The sequence below is a fragment of the Atta colombica genome, unplaced genomic scaffold, assembly GCF_001594045.1.
Source record: "Atta colombica isolate Treedump-2 unplaced genomic scaffold, Acol1.0 scaffold66, whole genome shotgun sequence".
NCBI lineage: Eukaryota > Metazoa > Arthropoda > Insecta > Hymenoptera > Formicidae > Atta > Atta colombica.
This window is the reverse complement of record NW_017259557.1, coordinates 246,567-266,932: the sequence shown is the minus strand read 5'-3', so window position 1 is coordinate 266,932 and position 20,366 is coordinate 246,567. Positions and strand designations below refer to the sequence as shown.

At 33.2% G+C, this 20,366-nt stretch overlaps 1 protein-coding gene across 1 annotated transcript in view; it reads left to right on the top strand.

The window, feature by feature from the left end:
* The window catches only part of LOC108692237 (fat-like cadherin-related tumor suppressor homolog), a 280,332-nt gene that overhangs the window by 206,281 nt on the left and 53,685 nt on the right, over window positions 1-20,366 (top strand). Inside the window, exon 3 of the mRNA XM_018200413.1 lies at window positions 20,022-20,128. Within this exon, the coding sequence (XP_018055902.1) occupies window positions 20,022-20,128 (107 nt within the window). The remainder of the gene's footprint in view (window positions 1-20,021; window positions 20,129-20,366) is intronic.

Sequence of the window (20,366 nt, the reverse complement as noted above, 5' to 3'; positions counted from 1 at the left end):
ATATATAATATATATATATACGTTCTTATATATACGTGTTTTATAGAAGCTATCGTCTCTTTCGATTTCCGAATATATACTACATTTCATATTCTATGCATCGTTTTTATAGTTCGATAACATCAACAAAATCTTGGCAAGAACTTCAGGAGTTCGATGATAATGGCATCGTGATCGACATCGTTTTTATTTGTTGGCAAGCCTACGAAATGTGTCACATTTAGAAAAATAAAATTGTACGGAAACTTTTTTCACATTGAAAGAAAAGTGATTGATATTTGTGATTATAATTACATGGTAAAATAATTGTAGTTAGGAACTTCATTTTTATAATTATTACTGCTATTATATCAGTAATAATTTTATATGTATAGTTCCTTTAAACATAAAAAAATCATACTATGTAATTATGATAATTTTAAATAATGGTATAATAGAATATTAAATTATATATAATAAATAAAATAAACATTTTTACTCAGTTAATGCAATCGCAATTTACTAAATATAACTATTTTTTAATATTCGCTTATTATTTACGTGATAATAATAACTAAATGATATATTTTAAAAAATTAAAAATTTTGAAGCTTGTGATATATTAATAACACAATTTTGACTATGTTGCATTGTTAAAATAAGTATAGATATATAGTTGTTCCAAAAAATAATTATATATTTTTTAATTATACTAATTAAATTATAGTAATTGCAATTATTTTTCCTTTCAGTGCAGAAAGAAATCATATAATTATCCGCGAAACGAATCGATGTAAGAAATATTGATGGCATTACGTAATCTAATCATGAAATTAAATCAAAAGCTTCTTAAAGAAGACTTCTTTCAGTGTGCGAAAATTTCCGTACGATTTTCTTTTTCTAAAAACGCATTTCGTAGACTTGTCAACAAGTAAAAACAATGTTGATCATGTATGCCATTATCATCAAACTCCTGAAGTTCTTTAAAAAATTCTCCCATTTTATTTTATTTTATATATCCTGCCCGAAAATATTTAAGTTAGATTTATTCCACCAAGTTCTGTCAGTAAGCGTCGATAAAAAAAGGGTACGCCTTTCTCTCGTCGTTTCACAAAAATCTGTCGTATGTTTCGCGCGACGGGCTGTCTGATTCGCGGGAATAAATCTCTTCCAGCAACTCCTGAAAATCCAACAGAGAAAAATCCACGTGGTAAATCTAACCTTCTTCGTCCACAGATCCACAAGATTTTGCGGGTTTTATCGCGTTTCTGTTAAAGGACTTTTCCCGAATATAGGATTTAAGGAAGATAAAAGACAAAATGCATTCGCACATTACAAGATTAGGATTTAAACTAATTTAATTCCTCGCTAGTTTCAGTTGTTTACCATTGTTACGCTGTAACAGGTAATCATAAATTATGTATAATATCTTCGAAATTGCATAATAATTCGCGCGTCATACATCCTGTTTCCTCCCGTCTTCCGCGTAACAAGATCCGTCTTCTCATTAACGACATTTTCGATCGTTCGAGATGCATTAGCGAGAACATTGGAGTTTCGTCATAATAATAGAGAGACGTAAGGAGAGACGTAAGGAGAAAATTTCATTACTACGGCGACATTCTAAATTGGTCCTTTAAGTAATTAATGATTGTTCCAATGAAAAAAAACAATCATAATTGAATTAACAAGATATATTTGAGCATATTTTAATGGAAGTAAACAAAATTTCGTATTCTAACCAAATATTTTAGCAACCAGACTATATTTGGATATTATATCGGTTAGACTAATACCTACGTAATAAAAACATGCAAACATTTTATTATGACTACAAAGGAAAAAGTCTATTGGATTAATGTGACATATATAATTAAAGGAATATTGATAGAATTAAATAGAATTTCTGGTTATCATTTAAATAATCTGATATTTCAATCAAACGTTTTGTTCTTTTCACTAAAATTCATGCAACCAAATGTATCTGGTTGTCGTAAAACTATATAGAATATATATGCTTAATAACTTTTGGTTATTTTAATCAAAATTATGAATCGATCATATTTCATTAAACAGACTAATTATTATATTTTTTTTTTTTCAGATTAAATCAATCAATGCATTTTTTTAATGCATGAGAACATTTTTTTCTTCCAATTAAAATTCTCTTCTTGTATCTCGAAATATCTTGCATCAAAATCATAGTTTTCGTTCGCTGATATTCGCCTATTCATTTTCAAGCTGTTGTAGCAATAAATAATTTTTTAACACTTAAGTCTTAACGTATTAATAATATACAATTCATAACACATTATCAAGAAATAATAATGGATAGTATAATAAAAGAGTGCACAAGATTACGTCATATTTGATCAAATCGTACAAATCTCTCGAACGCGTAATCTCTGAAAGCCAGAACGAACTACTTTAAAAGACCACCCAAGAAATAAGAGCGATCTGAACGGTGGCTGAGATGCAGGATCCCCTTCATCTGTCGGCTTAACCACCTTCCATGTTTCATCTCTTTACACGCGACGTACTTGCAAGCTTGGCTCTCGCTAACGTCACATCGCCACATTTTTTGGCGCGTTTTATATCGTATAAAATGAATTGTAATCTCTTCCTTTCTGCATCGACGAATATTTCACAAATGTTGTAATGCTTTGAAAGAAAGAAAAGAGAAAAACATTTGAAAATCTTTTCAATCATTATTCGAAGATCTTTCTACCGTTTCCAACTTTTATTTCAAATTATATAAATCGTAAGTCAATTAATCAATAAAAAAGTGCTTCACTAGCATCACGTTCTTTCTCGCTACAATGGATTGATCATCTGCACTAATTATGCGTTTAGTTCATGGTTCACAGCTCGCGATTATGAATTAGTATGAGTTATCGAGAAGTATGATTGAAATCACGATTTCAAATCGATGACAGCAATTATCTGTCAATCCGTTTTCGCTGATCTTTCGACAGTCTAAATCTACTTTTTCTACTAGATCATCATGCGACATATCAAAGAGAGACATTGCGATCGTGTTAAAAAGTACAAGCCGGCTAAATTGATGTGCACATTTTCTGATTTATTCGCGAAATTATTTCACTTCCGTTTCAATTCTTCTTTTTCCTTCTTTTTTTTATCTCTTTCCGTTTTTTTATCTCTTTCTTTCACTTTTTTCACTCACTCACTGTCATATAAATGTGCTCACCCATTATACACATACATACACTATTAATTATATATATTATACATACACACACTGTTAATTACATTGCTATACTTGAAATCTATATAAGAAAAATTTCTGTTAAAATTAAAAATGAAGCAAGATTCTGATATCTTAGATTAGAATTCTAAGGTATCTCAATTAAAATTATAATACATTCAATTAGAAAATTCTACTTTGTTCCTTTTCCAGAATTCCAACTAATGCAAAGAATCTTTTTCACTATGCATTTTCTGAATTTTATTCTTACTTTTGTCTTAATGCTTGAGGGGACATCCAGAATGCTCTCTCTCTCTCTCTCTCTCTCTCTCTCTCTCTCTCTCTCTCCCCCCTCTCCCTCTCCCTCTCCCTCCCCCCCTCCCCCCCCCCCCCCCCCCTCTCTTTCTTTCTTTCTCGCTCTCTCTGACTTTCCTTCGACTCATGTTGTCGCCAAGAAACCCAAAGCGAAATCAATTTAGCTGCGGCGAAAACGCACTTGTCCGCGATACTTTTAATTAACGAGTAATTCACTGGCGGCAGGATCAGAGAATTCTAATTGGCACGAGACTGGAACATGAGATGGGTGGACAAGCCCGTTCGATGTACTCGACACTACTCGGGAATAAACTCGTCCCATACAATAGATCTCGCAAGCAAAAGGGACATTTCCTATATCCGTCGATGAAAGATAAGGCTATGAATCAGCTTAATTATTATTAAGGATTAATTATAACTGTTCCGCTAATTATCGATAAAGCTTTATCGGCAATCTGAAGCAGTACGTTACGGATAATCGTTAAAAAACTTCTTTCGATATAAAATCGTAAAACGAAACATTATGGGATTAAGATTCAGTCTAATCTGATCCCTCGACAATTTTAGCTACTTTCATTGTTTTGCTTTAACAAACACAATTAATGTGTAACTGCTTGAAATAATAGTTTCGCACGTTATACATTCTATTTTATTTTGACGTCTACACAACATTCGAATTTGTCGTTTTATTACCGACATTCGTCTCACTGACATTTTCAATTGTTCGAGATACACAAGTGCGCGAGCGTCGGATGGAGTTTCGTCTTAATATCAGAGATGAATTTCGCTATTACAATGACATTGTGAATTAGATAGATTACAATTTCAAATTCGTTGTGCATCTCCGTGTGCATTTAGTGTAATTAGATCTGAAGTGCATTTCTCTAAGACTCTATTTAACATAATTATGCGTGCGAAGAAAAAGTAAGTCACGAAGATATCGAGTTCTCGCAACGTCCTGTCTCTTCCTGAACGAGACGAGAAATCGTGTCTCTCGGGTATGTCATGATATTATATCGTATAGAGATGCTGCCTGCACCTCTTTGATTTTTCTTGAGAAGACGAAACCTCTTCTGGTAATCCTCTGGTGTCCGCGGCGAAATTGCACCAGAGTTGCACCGTTCATCTATCTGTCCGGTTGTCTAGACGTAGTAGGGATCCTCAGCCGCGAAAGACGGCACGTGTAGCACGTGTCACGTCTGACATGGACTATCAGTCACGGGCGAGAGACACGTTTCTAGGAAGCCGCGCGCCACACCTCGCACCACCCTCGTCGTCCACCACTGTCTGCATGGAATCCCTCCGGTGCGCATCCCTCGATGCCGCCATATGCACGCGATGCAACCCGATGGAGAATTGCATCGCGCGGATCGTTGAATGCCGAACGCGAATCTCCCTCGAGACACCTGAATACTGAAATACCACGCGAAATATTGTTTTGAAATTTTGTTCGATTGCACACGTGTGTCTAGAATAGGCACGCGCGTACTAATTCTTTCCATTACTAGCACATAGAACGGAATTTCCCTGAAAGCCGTCTGCATACCGTTTTCGTTTAGTGTTTAATAGAATGATAAAAAAATTTCTTATTGAAATCGATTAAATCCTTTCACGATGATAAATTAGTGATAAAATAAATGTAGAGGTATACCAAAATATAATTACTTAGCTCTTGAATTCTTTATTCAACTTGATGTCTTATCTAATTGGGATATACAGCATTTTTAATGGGTGGGATCAATTTATGTCCTGCAAAGCATACAAAGTGTAAATTGAATTCTGTGCATAAAATGCGATAAATGCATTATATGAAACATGTACCTTATATTATAACACTTGTACATTTTATTATACGAGTCGACGCCAGAAATTGATAATAAAATTGTAATTCTCTAATTTTTTTTCATTTTTTATATGAAATCATGCAATATATGGATTACGTCATTGTCTATATTTTAATTCTGGAATAAGATTTGCAAATCTATAAAAATAATACATATGAAAAATTACTATAAAAATTATTGCGTTTGATTGATATTGGGAGTACAAATTAATTCGATCCGTTTCCCTAAAGATTGCTCCAGCTGTTGTGAATGGTTCATAGTGACAGCTGATTTTGGTTTCAGAGAGGTTAAACATTTGCTAATAATATATTCAGTTTATATCGCTTTGAGTTTCATACAAAAACCTTGATTTTTACTGTGTTTGAAATGTCGAATTTTGTGTTAACCAAGCAGCATTTGCAGGAGGTTTTGATTTTCTGCTTTAATTGGAAGAAAAGTGCGGCTGAAGCCCATCGAATGCTTGTCGAAGTTTATGGTAACACTGTTCCAACTGATAAATCATGAATGATTTCGACGTTTCAAGGATGCAGATTTCAGCGTTGAAGATAAGCCTCGCTCTGGACAAAAAAATTCGAAGACAAAGAATTAGAGGCATTACTTGAAGAAGATCAGAGTCAAACGCAAGAGGAGCTTGCAGAATCATTGGGGATAACTCAACAAGCCGTTTCTGTACAATTGAGAGCCATGGGAATGATTTAAAAACAAGGAAATTGGGTGCCTTATGAACTGAAACCGAGAGACGTTGAAAGGCGATTTTTCATTTGCGAACAGCTGATTCAAAGACAACAGAGAAAAGGTTTTTTTGCATCGGATTGTGATTGGAGATGAGAAGTGGATATTCTACGACATCCCCAAGAAGAAAAAATACTACGCTAAGCCCGATTAATCATTGCATCGACCTCAACATCAACACTACGGCCGAACATTCATGGTTCGAAGATCATGCTCTATATTTGGTGGGACCAAAAGGGTCTTCTTTACTATGAGCTGCTGAAACCTGGCGATTCCATTACGGGCGATCAGTATCGGTTACAATTGATTCGTTTGAGCTGTTTGCTAGAAAAACGGCCAGAATACGAGCAAAGATATGATAAAGTTATTCTTTTTCATGACAACGCTCGGCCTCATGTCGCTAAAGTCGTAAAAAAATATTTGGAAATGGGATGTTTTACCGCATCCGCCGTGTTCTCCGACATTGCTCCTTCTGATTACTGGTTGTTCCGAAGGATGCAGCAAGTCACCGGTTCACTTCTTTCGCAGAAATCGAAAATTGGCTCTAAAATTGGATCGCCTCCAAAAACGAGTCATTTTTTCGAGATGGAATTCGAAAATGCCTGAGAGATGAGAAAAAGTAGTAGACAGCGATGGACAATACTTTAATTGATTTATTTATTCATTTTGTTTTGAAATAAATGCACAAAAAAATGGACTGAACTAATTTGTACTCCCAATAAAACAGATCACTAATTAATAATCAGTAACATTATAATATAGAACTAATTATACTTTTTTTATTAGTTCAATTTTTTGAATATTTATCTTTTAGCGATAAACCGCGTAAGAAAATATTCCCCTGGTATAATTGCCCTGTTGTCAGATAAAACTGGATTAACCTATATATATTAGTTATTCTCCATGATACATTGTGTACCACACGTTTTCGCCAGTTTCAAACACGTAATTTATTTTTGCACACCGTAGCCATCTAAAGTTGCAAAATTATAACAGGGTGACAGGTGTCATATATTTCCAACGTCCAAGGCTTGGCTCTTTGCACTCATGAAACATCCGCGTCAGGCCATCGCCTACTTCATTAAAAGTTTGGTAATTAGCATTTTTATTCAGTTTTCAAACTTTACAAGCGCTGAGCTGTGTCCGCGTCTCTCTCGATATACGCTCGTGCATAAGAAAACGCGGATGCGCCGCACTGTTGCAGCTTAAATTTATACGCGAATAAATTTCACACAACCCATGACAAGGATGTATATCTCCGGTCAGTTATATAGCCGCAAACAAATTTGCATTTCTAACTGATAGTTATTGTTTTCTAACAACAAACAATCTCTAAGAACGACCGAAACTCTATCTTTTATCACGAACGACTTTTATCGTAGCGAACTAAGGTCTCGTTGATTTCTGATCTCGATGCGCTTCTTCGAACAGAAACGGTTCAAGTGATCGGTGCACGTTAAAGATGAAACACACACACACACACACACACACACACACACACACACACACACACATCGTTTACACATCGACGGAATACGGCCACGATTTCGTAAAAGATCCATGAACCGTTGAATTTTCCTCAGAAACGATGATTACAAGAGATATGAGCTGCCCTGTTCTTCAGTTCGAATACCATGACAGCGTCAATCAAACAAAAAGGAGAAACTGGAACTTTGGCTGTGTGAAATAAAACTCAATCGTGTCTCGTTTGTTCGATACCTCTCTTGTCCAACTATTTATGATAGAACATACGTGTGCGAGACACGTTTCGTGGTAACATCTTTCTTTACGTATTTGGAGTTGAGATGTGAGATCAGGGCTCGATCTTCATTTCAAATAAATTTATTTAAAATATATATTTTTTAAATAAAGAAAAAATTTAAACGTTATTTAGTATTTATGATTTTAAATAACTTATTCTGATCTATTTCTTATTTAATATTTTAAATACGTTTTTGGAACTTATTTTATATTTTTTATTTTAAACAAGTTGTATCAGTTTTTTATCAATTTTGTATTTTAAATAATTTTCTGGAAGCTATTTTGTATTTTTTATTTTAAATAAATTGTATCAGTTATGTTACCGATCTGTCAGTAAAAGTGACGATTATTAGTTATATAAATTATAGTAATTTAATGAAGTATAATATGCAGGGTACAAGATATACCCACATATGATTCATGATTGAATTTTCCACCTGTGGTTCGCGAAGAATTAATACTACTAAATATTAATTATAGATTATAGTTATAACAAAATTGAACCGTTATATTTATAAATGTATATTCATATGTTCAAATAAATAAAATCAATGAAAATATTTTGTATTTACTATTTGAAACGTTTATTTAAATTACAATGAGAGCAAAAAGTACACGGAATTTTTTTTGTATAAAAAAAGTCTTATTTGTAAAAAATAATATTAATTAGCAATTTTATATGAATGAACATATTCTGTTCTAACATAAATAAACGAACTTTGCAAGTATTCTTGTTTCTAGAAGAAGCTAAAATTCTCGACTGTACGAACTTTTTGACCATCCAAACAATAGAATTTTTAATTACATTTATTTTTCAGATGATATATTTTCTATAATTAATACACATCTTTTTGGTATATATAATTTTAAGGAACATATAGTTTATTTTATTCTTTATGAATAAATTGTTAATTATCTAGTAAGAAATGAACGTCAATTAAACGTCGAATCGACGTCAAATTGATGTTGAAATCATCATATCGATATCGATTGGACATCAATTTGATGACTCATTTCTCGCTGAATAATATTTACTTTTTAAAAATAAGGTTTTTTTAAAAAATATTTTCTTAGTACGAATACTTTTGCACTCACCGTACATATTTCTTTATTTTATATTTTAAGTAAATTTTCGAAATCAGTTTCTTATTTAAAGTAAGAAATCGCCTTTGAGAACTTATTTAAAATAAAAGACAAGTTATTTTTGTATTTTAAATAAAAGTTATTCTATATTTTAAATAAATAAATGCATTTTTCTTATTTCTTATTTTATATTTTAAATAATTTCTTGTAACCTACTTCTTATTTAATATTTTAAATAAGTTCTTGAAACCTATTTTATATTTTTTATTTCAAATAAGTCGTTTCAGTTACTTTACCGACTTCTACGATTTTATATTTTAAATAAGTTTCTGAAACTTATTTTATATTTTTTATTTTAAATAAATCGTATCAGTTAGGAGCCCTGTGTAAGTCACATTTCTGCATCTCGGAAGAAGATCAAACATCCTTCTTTCCTAATACCACGTGATTTTATGCATTGAAAAAAGAGTCTAATTGTATTCATTAGAATTCTGATGGAAAATAGACAAACCAGAATTTTCTGATTAAATCTATTATAATTCTATTATAATTCTACTGTTAAATTCATAAATTTATTAAATTTATATCGAATTATATTGCATTATATTTGACTTAAATTTAATTTATTATTTATTAAATGCATAATGTTACTTTGAAACTAATCAGAAATGGATTAATTTACATTTTGACACACATGGAAGTTAAAAATGTTATTTAACTCAAGGGATTATTTGATTTCTATTTGTGTAGTTGAAATAACCATAATTCTGATTGATATGATTAGAATTTTCTAATTCATTCATTTTCAACCAGAAATTTTTCTGGTGCGAATACTTTGGTTCCCATTTTTTCCTCTCTTGTAATGAGTGTACCACGCAATAAGGAACACGCGATGTATGGATTTCTTATCACGGTCGCGTGTCACCAGAGTACGTGTGCGACAAGACTCTCGTTACGACTCGTTATGACAGGCGGCCAATAGTTCGCGACCAAGCCTCAGATGCACGAAATGTTGCGATCAAAAATCCAATTCCGCGTTCCATAAAATATGGAATGCCACTAACTACGTAATTAACTTTCTATCTGCCGCTTGGAGCCGTGGTGCAATAATGAACGTTCCACAGAGTTGAATAGTTACATTGGAATGAATTATAAGACATTTAAGGTAACTGCACAGTTGGAAAGTGGACATGTACATTTGGGACACGAGAAAAAATCGCGGACTTTGATATAAAATACAACTACACTTTTTTTGTTTCATACATAACTGAAAAAATGCAGATTAATCGTGCAATAACAAAAATACACATAGTCAATCGTTCTCTTGGAATACAATTTACCAGAATTCGATTTAATTATATTCTCGTATATATTACATATTGAGATATGAAAGAAGAAAAGGAAGCATTCGTCTCTAGTAGTAACTCTTGTTCCTCTTCGGGCGAGAATGATAGCATTTGCTACTCAGGGTAGTGAGAGTGATAAAAAAGGGACGGGACAGGAAAGATGTGAAAAGTCAGGAAAGTGGAACAGCAGCGGGAGAGCGAAAGAAGAAGAAGGGTACACGACGAAGGCGGATCTTATGGCACCCTAACCGCCAACATAATTTCTGGTAACCCGGCTTCCTGCGTCGAGGACAGAACGGTTTTCCACTGTTAATCTGGCTAATGACGGTCTCCGAGCGGTGGTGATCATTACTTTCGCAATACCTTTTCACGGATACTCGTGAAATCGTCGAGCCGCTCGTTTATATCCATCAGGAATATACCTTCGTCATAAACGTGTCATCATCGTCAGAACCTCCGAATGATTTTTCATGAATAACACGACGAAGAACTTTCAATTTCGCCAACAATCACCGAGACGATAAATATCTTTATTCCAACCAAGAAGAAAACGTCGTTTTATCTCTCCTGTGATCAATCGTTTCGACAATTATTACACTTTTAGTTTTCTTAAGAGAGAGAGAGAAACAGAGAGACGGCAGGATTATAATTTTACATTCACCGAGGAAATAAAAGTGTTTTTGTAGAAGGTAAAATTGCGATGCAGAATGTGCTAATATTTCTGTATTCTTTCAGAGAAATTTTCTACAGGAAGCGGAAGATGAAGCGTTGTAAGTGTTTTTATGCCGAATGCAACAAAACGTATCAAAGCGGTTTTCACAACTTCTCGAACTACTTAGATTCGATTGCTTTCAAACTATATGCACACTTTAAAACTTTTCTATGTGATACGCGTATCACGAATTGGAGGAATCGTCAGCCATTTGCACATCGACGCCAACTTTCGGAAACTTTCGAACACGCGGAATCTTGGATAAACTAGTTTGGCGTGAAATTTTTTTCTTTATCCACTCGAACCATTCACACCTTTGAAGGGTTATCAAATTTCTTATTGTAACTTCTGACTGAACGCGCGGATTTATCCATCAATTGTGAAATTTATTGTACACTTTATATATTAGTAGAAAACTTAATGACTTTTTTTAAAAAGTTTGTGAATAAATTATTGCTAAGGTTTCATTTAATTAATTTACAGTTTAGAAAAATTTCTTAAATATTTAAGACATTTGTATATAGGCGAATGATAAAGGTCTATATTAAAATTTCATGCTAAGTACTCGTAGTATCTTGAATGATTAATGAAGACAGAAAAAAAATAATTATTTAAAAATTATTTAAGTCTCCTCTGAAGGATATTTTTCTTTAAAAGTCATGAGCAAATGCATTATATATCATTTATAACGTTGATTATATCCAAGAATATTAAATATAATGGATAGAAATGACATTTATGTGTAGGTAATATGAATTCCGTTATCTAACGTCCGCTAGATATTTCTTTATTACTTCACGTAAATTTCCAGTAAAAGTGCTGATTAAATTGGCTCGTTGGCTATCGAAAGAGCTATAAAGATAAAGACGAACGTCTGGTAAGTAGTGCTCCTACAAAAGTTGGAAACCAGTGAAAACGGAAAAAACGTGGAACCGTTTATCTCCACTGGTGGGAAGGGATAGGACACGATGCAAGAAGATTGGACATCTCGGTAGAGTTAGAGGTATAATAATTTGTTGGAGTACCACGCGGGAGTCCCGCGGAGCTCGAGAAAGTTTCAAGAATTATAAAAGAAAAACTCGCGAAGAATGTTTGCCAGAAGATATAATTGGTTTGTGTCGAATCCTATGGAGGATTTAATTTTTGATGTCATTTATTAATATAAGTGAAAGTAGCGTAAATACGTTTATATCATTTTCTGATTTCAGTATCACCTTTCTTGAAGGCGAAACTTCATTATTTAATTTATTTTTTATTAAAGATTCTTTTTTTCTATTATATCATTAAATTAGAGATGATATATACATTATATTATATATTTGCAGATTTTTCTTATCTTGCCTGCTTGCGATCTTATGACTTTTCTTAAAACAGATATTTGATTACTTCAATGACAGTATTTTTTAAATCAAAATGGCAAGCTTGCCTTTCTATCAAATAGCAAATTTTATTTATTTGAAATACTAGTCTTACTTTTCGCCTTTCCATTATACTTTCAATCCTGATTTAAAAGCTACATCGCTCCTTTATATGCGTGTATACCGTTACGTGAATCTAATCGTTAAAAGGTTTCCACGGAAACGCATTTCAATCGAATGTTGACGATATGCCCGCGGCAATTTAAATCTCGAGCGTATCGAGATTCGGTCGAGCGGACACGTATATCTCGTAATTTCGCTTCTAGTGGCGCTTTTATCCACTGGCGATTTACGGTTTGTATTTTTTCTCGACATTCGTCAAATGTGCGAGACTCCTGCGCATATAGTAATATCGTATGCGAAATAATAACAGAACGCAAAAAATCCATAACTTGTTAACATTTTTTGCACACATTACTTAAAGCGTAAAAATTTGTTATACAATTTTTGTTTATTGACTAAAATTACGATTATAATAGTAAGGAAAACGTAATTATCTCTTTCATTTACGAATTTCCTGTAATCCTAACTCCGTTTAGATTCTATGAAACTTTGTCGCGTTTAATTCCCTCGGATTATAATTTAATCAGCGTGAGTATCATGAAGGTAATACGATATAAACTTTATCTTAAATCCACGTAACAATATTTTAATGTGTTTACAAACGAATGGACGTATTATTTACATCTTAACTCCTTCAATATATCTTTTGCGGCAACCTGGATCTTTGAACTTTAATTTTTTACACGGATTTTTTTCTTTTCAAATTTATCTTGAAAATATGGTGTGATACAATACAATATTTTTTATTATGCACTTCAGTAAAATTAATCAAACTTATTTTATACTTTATTAAGGAATGTTTTATTAAGGAATGAGAGATATTTATATTAAAATTCTTCAAAATACAATGTTATCCCATGACTGACATATTTTCAGGGTAAACTCTAAGAAAAAAATTCTCTCTTCTAGCGAAATTCTTCGTGAAATTTTTTCTCTAAAAAGATAATCTGAAAAATGAAAATGTTTTGCATTACCTTCAATGATAAAAATTTTTACTTTTCAAGTTTTCGCCTTAGGGAAAAAGATACACTACTCAAATTTTTATATTGTTTCGAACTGTATAAAAATATGAAAAAAATTCTCGCATATTTATGAAAGCTTTAACAAGTTTTTATCCTAAAAGTCGAGTTTTATTTGAGAGACTTACTTTTTATTATAGATTTACATTTTTCTGCCAAAATTTATAATAAAAAAAGTAACTGTCCCTCAAAATTCCACGTTGCCGGCGGAGATTGAATTTTGATTTTATCATCCATTTGTAATCCTTTATACATATTTTTCTAAACAAAATAATATATTTCGATGAGCATTAAATAAATGATTGAGACACTTATGATGACTCGTAGCATTATTTCTAGCATCACAGTAACGAGATAACAAATAAAACCTAATTAGTATAATCTATTTTCGCTGCAGCTTTTCTCGCTACAAGCGTTCGTTAATCCCTGATATTCTATCGAATATCAATCTCACCTCTCAACAATAATCGTTCGATAGTCCTTGTTAATGCTTCGTAAATATTTATAGAGCATACTGCCAACGAGATAATGCCAAGGGTGTCAATGACAAATCCGGATCAGACGAACACAAGGTTGCGTTAAGATCTCGAGAAATTTTTCAGGAAAGATGAGAGTGGCGAAAGAGGACAGACAGGATACCGGATGAAAGAGCGGAAGGAAGGCAGTACCCCGGCCAAAAATTAAACGACCAAGAGTTCGATTACAGCTACACGTTCTCTGCTCGGAAAGCTATCAGCCGTATCCTCCTTGCACTTCCGCCGAACGGCTTCGTCGTTACTCGAACAAAAGAGTCACGCCAAAAACGAATTCTATAGTTCGTTCGACGAGATGGTCTCAAGCAGCAAAAGATATCCAGCTCTTACGCGAAAAGTCGCGAGGAAAAATTGCCAAACAGCTGTCTCGATTGTGTACTGTCCGGTTATTTTTTCTCTTTGGCACAATATATATATTTGAAAATACAAGTTGACAATTTTCTTCTCTTTGTTTATTTATCCTTTTTTATTTTTCTATAGTAGAGTATTTTCTATATAGAGTATATATACTGTTAAATATTAAAAGAGAAAATTTAAACTAATTTTTTGAGTTAAATAATATTTTGTTATTTTTAACTTTTATATGTGTCAAAATATTTTATTTTAATACAAAATGTATGGTTAACAAAAACAGTCACAGTTAATTCATTTCTGTAGCTGAGTTGCTTAGTTTTAAAATAAACGTCCATGTTAATGCATGCTAAAGTCTCTAAAACTCTTTAGAGTGTATCTCACTCTTAACGCTATCTCGAGACACCATATTAATTGCATAACATCAAATTAATTGTATAAATTAATCTGTTATACAAGCAAAATAACGCCTCAAGATAGTTAAGATTCTTTTTTAAAGCTCAATTTTCACTTCTCAGAATGAGACTTTAAAGAATGTACTCAATAATAATTTACTTTTGAATAAAATTTAATATGTTTTTTTAATTAAATTATGTATAAGAGTGTTTGAGTGCAATAATTAAATAAAAGTTAATGAAGTTTAAAAATATGTTTTCTTGTTTTTGTTTGCTTCAAAGACAAAAAATTTTGATCGTAAAACATATCAACTGCAAATAAACAACGAATAATTTGCTTATAATATTTATACAGCACAAAATGATCATATTTTGCTGCAGTTTTAAATAAATAACTTTTAAATGTGTAAGTGAATCCAAATAAACTTTTACAGAAATATTTATTGGAATTTTATTACTATATGTAAAAAAAATTGATTTAATTTGTATATTTGCTACATTTTCATATCAAATTTGCAAATAAATACTACAAAACGCCATTTTACATAAGAATTAAACAAAAAATTAAATAACATTGAAATGAATAAAAAATTGTGTTTACACACAGATGTTCAGACGTAATCATTGAATAATCTATTTTTATTTAATGTTTTGAGATATGACATACATCTTCCATTGATTTAGTTAAAACGATATATTAAGTAGGAGCAGTGACGATATAGAAATTATTTAAAATAATTCAAATTAGGAATGACATAATGAATTTAATAGTATACATAGAAATTGTACGATTTGCCGTCACGTTTTACCGATAGAATCGCGAGGCAGCACGAATCCGAGTGAACGAGAGCTCTTCAACATTTCGTTATATTGCATAACGTACGTATTATATCTACTTCGTTGCTATATATCGCTCATGCGCATCTCGGGAGTTGCAATCAGCGCGCAGGCACACATTAAATACGATCCCTGGCGCGCTATTAATGCTGCACACGCCTTCATCAGCTGTCTGAACGAATAGATGAACACGAAGGAGCCCGGGAGATTTGCCGAAGCACCTTCACGTGCATCTCCGTGATGAAATCCGATAGATACAACGTTCAACGGTTCACGTTGCAAATGTGCTGATGTAAAGACGTGTAGCATATATTTCGCGAAGAATAATTTCCTTTGCCTTTTCTCCTTTCCTCTTTTTCATAAAGTCATTCGATATGAGCGATACGAATTTTCGTTTTTCTGAAATGATATTAATATATTTCGCTGCAAGTGTCGAATCTCCGTAATTTCCAATCATAAGAGATGTTCTATCAGCTGACGTTTTATATCCGGAATGCTATTTTATTCTTATCGATTTGTAATATCCATAGATTTCTAGAAATATCTTATATATCGCTAAACTTCGTAAAATGAACGTGAAGTTAATTTGATAGGAAAAGAGATGACGGTCATCTTTATCTGATCATGATCGAACTATTATAGCCTAAACGTGTAATTATAGATTTTATTTCTGCACTTGTAATGAAAAACTGCACACTTTGCAAATATTATTTAGTTCTTATTTACAATCATAAAAGATACAATTATATCCGAGTGACCTTCACAGATTAATACCGACACTTACAAAACATCACAAAATACTGTACTGTTAAATTCATAATGTCGAATTATATTCAATTCGAGTTATTTTTAATTTTATAGATTGCCATTGTCTTATTCAATATGTCGTTAATCTAACTACCACAATGTAGTGGGACAGTTTCTCAAAAAAATATTATATTTGATTCAAATTTAATTATTTATTAAATGTTATAATGTGGACGTTATTTTAACTAACTACATTTGGTACATAACAATAAAGATACAATAAAGATAAATATTTTAGCATAAAAATTAAAAATATGAAAATGTTATTTTCATACAAAGAATTTGCCATTAATTATTCTTTTGATATCTAACAGTATATGTGAAACTCTCCGCACGAAACACCTACATCTGTAACGCGTTAAGTAAAGTGACCTTAAAATTGAATATGTATGTAACAGTAAACTTGTTATATTAATGCACAAAGAAACTTATGAAGTAATGTTTAATGTTTAATGAGTTTTAATTTACAATCAGTACTTAATGTAACGTACACCGAAAAAATTATATTCTTAACTTAAGAATTTTTCATTTATTTTTATAGTAATCTCTTCTAAAATAAGCGCTAAAATTTTCTTAATTTCAGAGGGAATTCTAAAGAATAGATTAATATCAGATATTCTGAACTAATAAAAACTAATATTATGAATATTAGTAAAGTGAATTACTCTTATATTAAGAATATCCTAAACAGCACATTTGAAAGCGACAAGTTAGCAATCTAATAACCTATACGAGTATATTTATTTTTTGATACCATCGAAATCGTTATTTGACATGTATTAATTTGCTGCCTTGGCTACATTTAGCCTTCTTTCCAATGCATTCCGATGCACAATCACACAAAGGAAGATTAGAGACAAAGAAAATGACTTTTCACAAACACATAAAAAAAATTTTAAGTATTCAACCTTACTGTTTTTTCCGCCGATCATAATAATTTTAAATATAAAAACTAACTATTAAGAATATAAAAACGTAATTCATGCATAAATATAATAGTTAAGAAACTTATTTATAAAACTCCATCAAATCGGTTAACTCCTCTTCCTCGAGCTTCGCTATCTTCTCATCCATTGTATATTGGTATAATTTATACAATAGTGCATTTTATAATATATAAGTCGACAAATATCGATAACAAATATCAATAACAATAACGTGCTTTATACAACTACAAAATGGCAACTAGAAAACGTATAATAATGGAATTACTAATAATAATGGACTACTTGGCGCAAACTGATGCGACAGTCGGCGCATCGTAGATCGTTAATTTTATCATAATTAGACTATATTCTTAATTTCAAGAGAATATTCTAAAAAAAAACACTAACAGAAAGAAGAAAATATTCTATTTATTAAGAATACGTGTTAAGAAGATATAAAAAATATATAATTCTCTTAAGTTGAGAATACAATTTTTTCAATGTAACATAACATATTACAGATATTTTTGTACGGAGAACTTAACATGATCTCCTTGGCTTCAATTTGATCTATAAATTATAATTTGCAATATAGATTAGCAATACAGATATTTTTATAGAAATTTGTGATAATATTTGTGTTATTCATAAGAGGCTAAACATTTGATGAATATTTACTCGCATGGATCTTACCAAGACAAGCTGTCGCGGAAAAATCTACATTTCATATCGTTGCAGATTATTCCTTGGAGGCCTCATGCCGTATCTTATTTTGTAAGAATTATAGTACTGAATTTTATTAAGAAATACATATTATTATACGTAGAAATACAGTATTACTGTACGAGAAAATTCATTTTTTTAGTCGCAGAGTCGTATTGCCATACGTAAGCGAGTGCAGCTCAGCTTTTCTTGCTAAATTCTTGCGTTATATGAGGACATTGTATAAATCACGTTTATGGTACTAAATTTAATGCATTCGCCGACTCGCTTGCTACTAAACACCGCACGTGTCTTCATCTGCTTCTTCCATAGTCAAATGAATAGGAGAGGCGCATATATAATGTCGAAATAACGATGTCGTAGGAGAGCACAGGAGAGGCAATGAAGCACAGCAGCATGGCGCTATTATATAGTAATGTTCGTTTGCGGTTAATTAAGATTTAACAATTTCCACGGTAAATTCAGCTACTCGAAACATCCGTTTCGTTTCGCTGCTTGCAAAAGTAGTGTATTCTTTTCCGGCGATTTTAATTACACTACGCGTGGCGATATCTATTTCACTCGCGTAGTAAGGCTTCTTGTTGAATATTTGTACAAACGGCCACGGATGCATTCGAGTGTGTGATTACAACATAAAGGAGAAACTATAAAAAAATGTATTCCCTCTTTTCCGTGTCATGTGTGCTAACTGCAAGCAGACCACGAACCTGGCAACGAGAAATGCGGCTATGATTCGAGCACGCACGCAATGCAACGGAAGCTGCAAGGAAAAACGCGGCAACAAAACCATACGCTTAACGCGAGGCTTGGCGCTACGAGTATCTTTCTTTTGAAAAAAAAAATTAAAAACAAAACAAAACGGAAAAGCTTTGGTTTGCACAACCAGGATGCAAAGGTGTGGAGTCGTACTCGGAGCGAAGCCGGCGAGCGGGTGAAGCTGGTGAAGCTCCCGCCGCGCTGCGCCGGCTCGACCGGGACGCGAGAATATTTATGACTCGCGGCGGCAATCCGCACGAATCCGCCGATTTCTAATTAACGCTCGTTACATGCTCCGCTAGACTCGAAGATCGAGTCCGTTATCCCGATTGGCGATCGACGTTGAAACGTTGAAATGGTGGGTTCGATGTCTCGCTAATTGCACAGCGACCGAAACCGCGAAGACTCCGGGCTCGACTTTTGCACCGATCAAGGAAGACGTTGATTATCAGCATTACAAATCGCAAATTGTAGTCTTCGTTTCTTCTTGGTTCTGTCGCCACGAATGAGCATGCTAAGTAATCGAGCGTCATCGCGAACGGCGCTACTTAATCGCTATTAATTCCTCGCGTTAATCCGGGATGATGGTTAAACAAAACCGCGAAGAGCGCAGAACGTGGAATATCGGGCCCATGCGCAAGAAACTGCCGGTGCATCCGGCGAAATCCTGACAAAAAGCCGAGTCGCGGAATGGCGGTACTATGCCGCCGTATATTCCGCTGATGTGTTAATGGCAGGAATGCGGTTCGATTTTTGTGCTGTTCGCTTGGTTGGTGGACTCGCCAACCGAGTGCACGCATACATGCGCATTTAGCAGCGCGATGACGTGCCCGCCGGTCGGTTCTCTTGTTGCCGACCACCTCGCACAAGGTAGAAATACTGCGCCGCCTCTTTTTTTTCTCCGTGAACCGGCCGCCTTCCGTTCATTTCGAGTCCCGAGTACGGATTACGGGGAAATAACGAACGCCAGAGTGCAAAGGTCTCGCAATATGGCGATTATTTTACGTTCTTATTGATTCCATTTTAAGAAAGCCGCCTGACGGGCTCGCACCTGCTATATAATTCATTATGCACGGACGGAATCGATCGAAATAAAGTGAATTATTTCGAAATATTAAAAGATAGATGATCGAGATATTATCGGAACAGCTTATGTTCGTTTGCCATGTTCATTCTGGTTCCCGAGTTAATTGCGCGGTTTCTCCGCTTGTTGCAGGAAACATCAGGACCAAGGCGGTGCTCGATGTCGAGACGAAAAGGGGATACTGGTTAACCATTTACGCCCAGGATCACGGAGTGGTTCCGTTGAGTTCGAGTCTACAAGTAAGTTTCAGCAATTGGATCGTAAATTATAGAGATTGTTGAAAAAAAGAAGTGCTAGAAAAACCTTAGATATATATATATATATATATATATAAATTGACATTGCATATTTAAATTTATTAGTTTTTGCACGGAGATAAATTTTTGCAATTTTGTTTCGCTGTGAAAATAACTATTCCAACTTTTGCCTGATTTTTAAGCGATATCAGTTCGAGAGAGAAAAGTAAAGCAAAAGAAG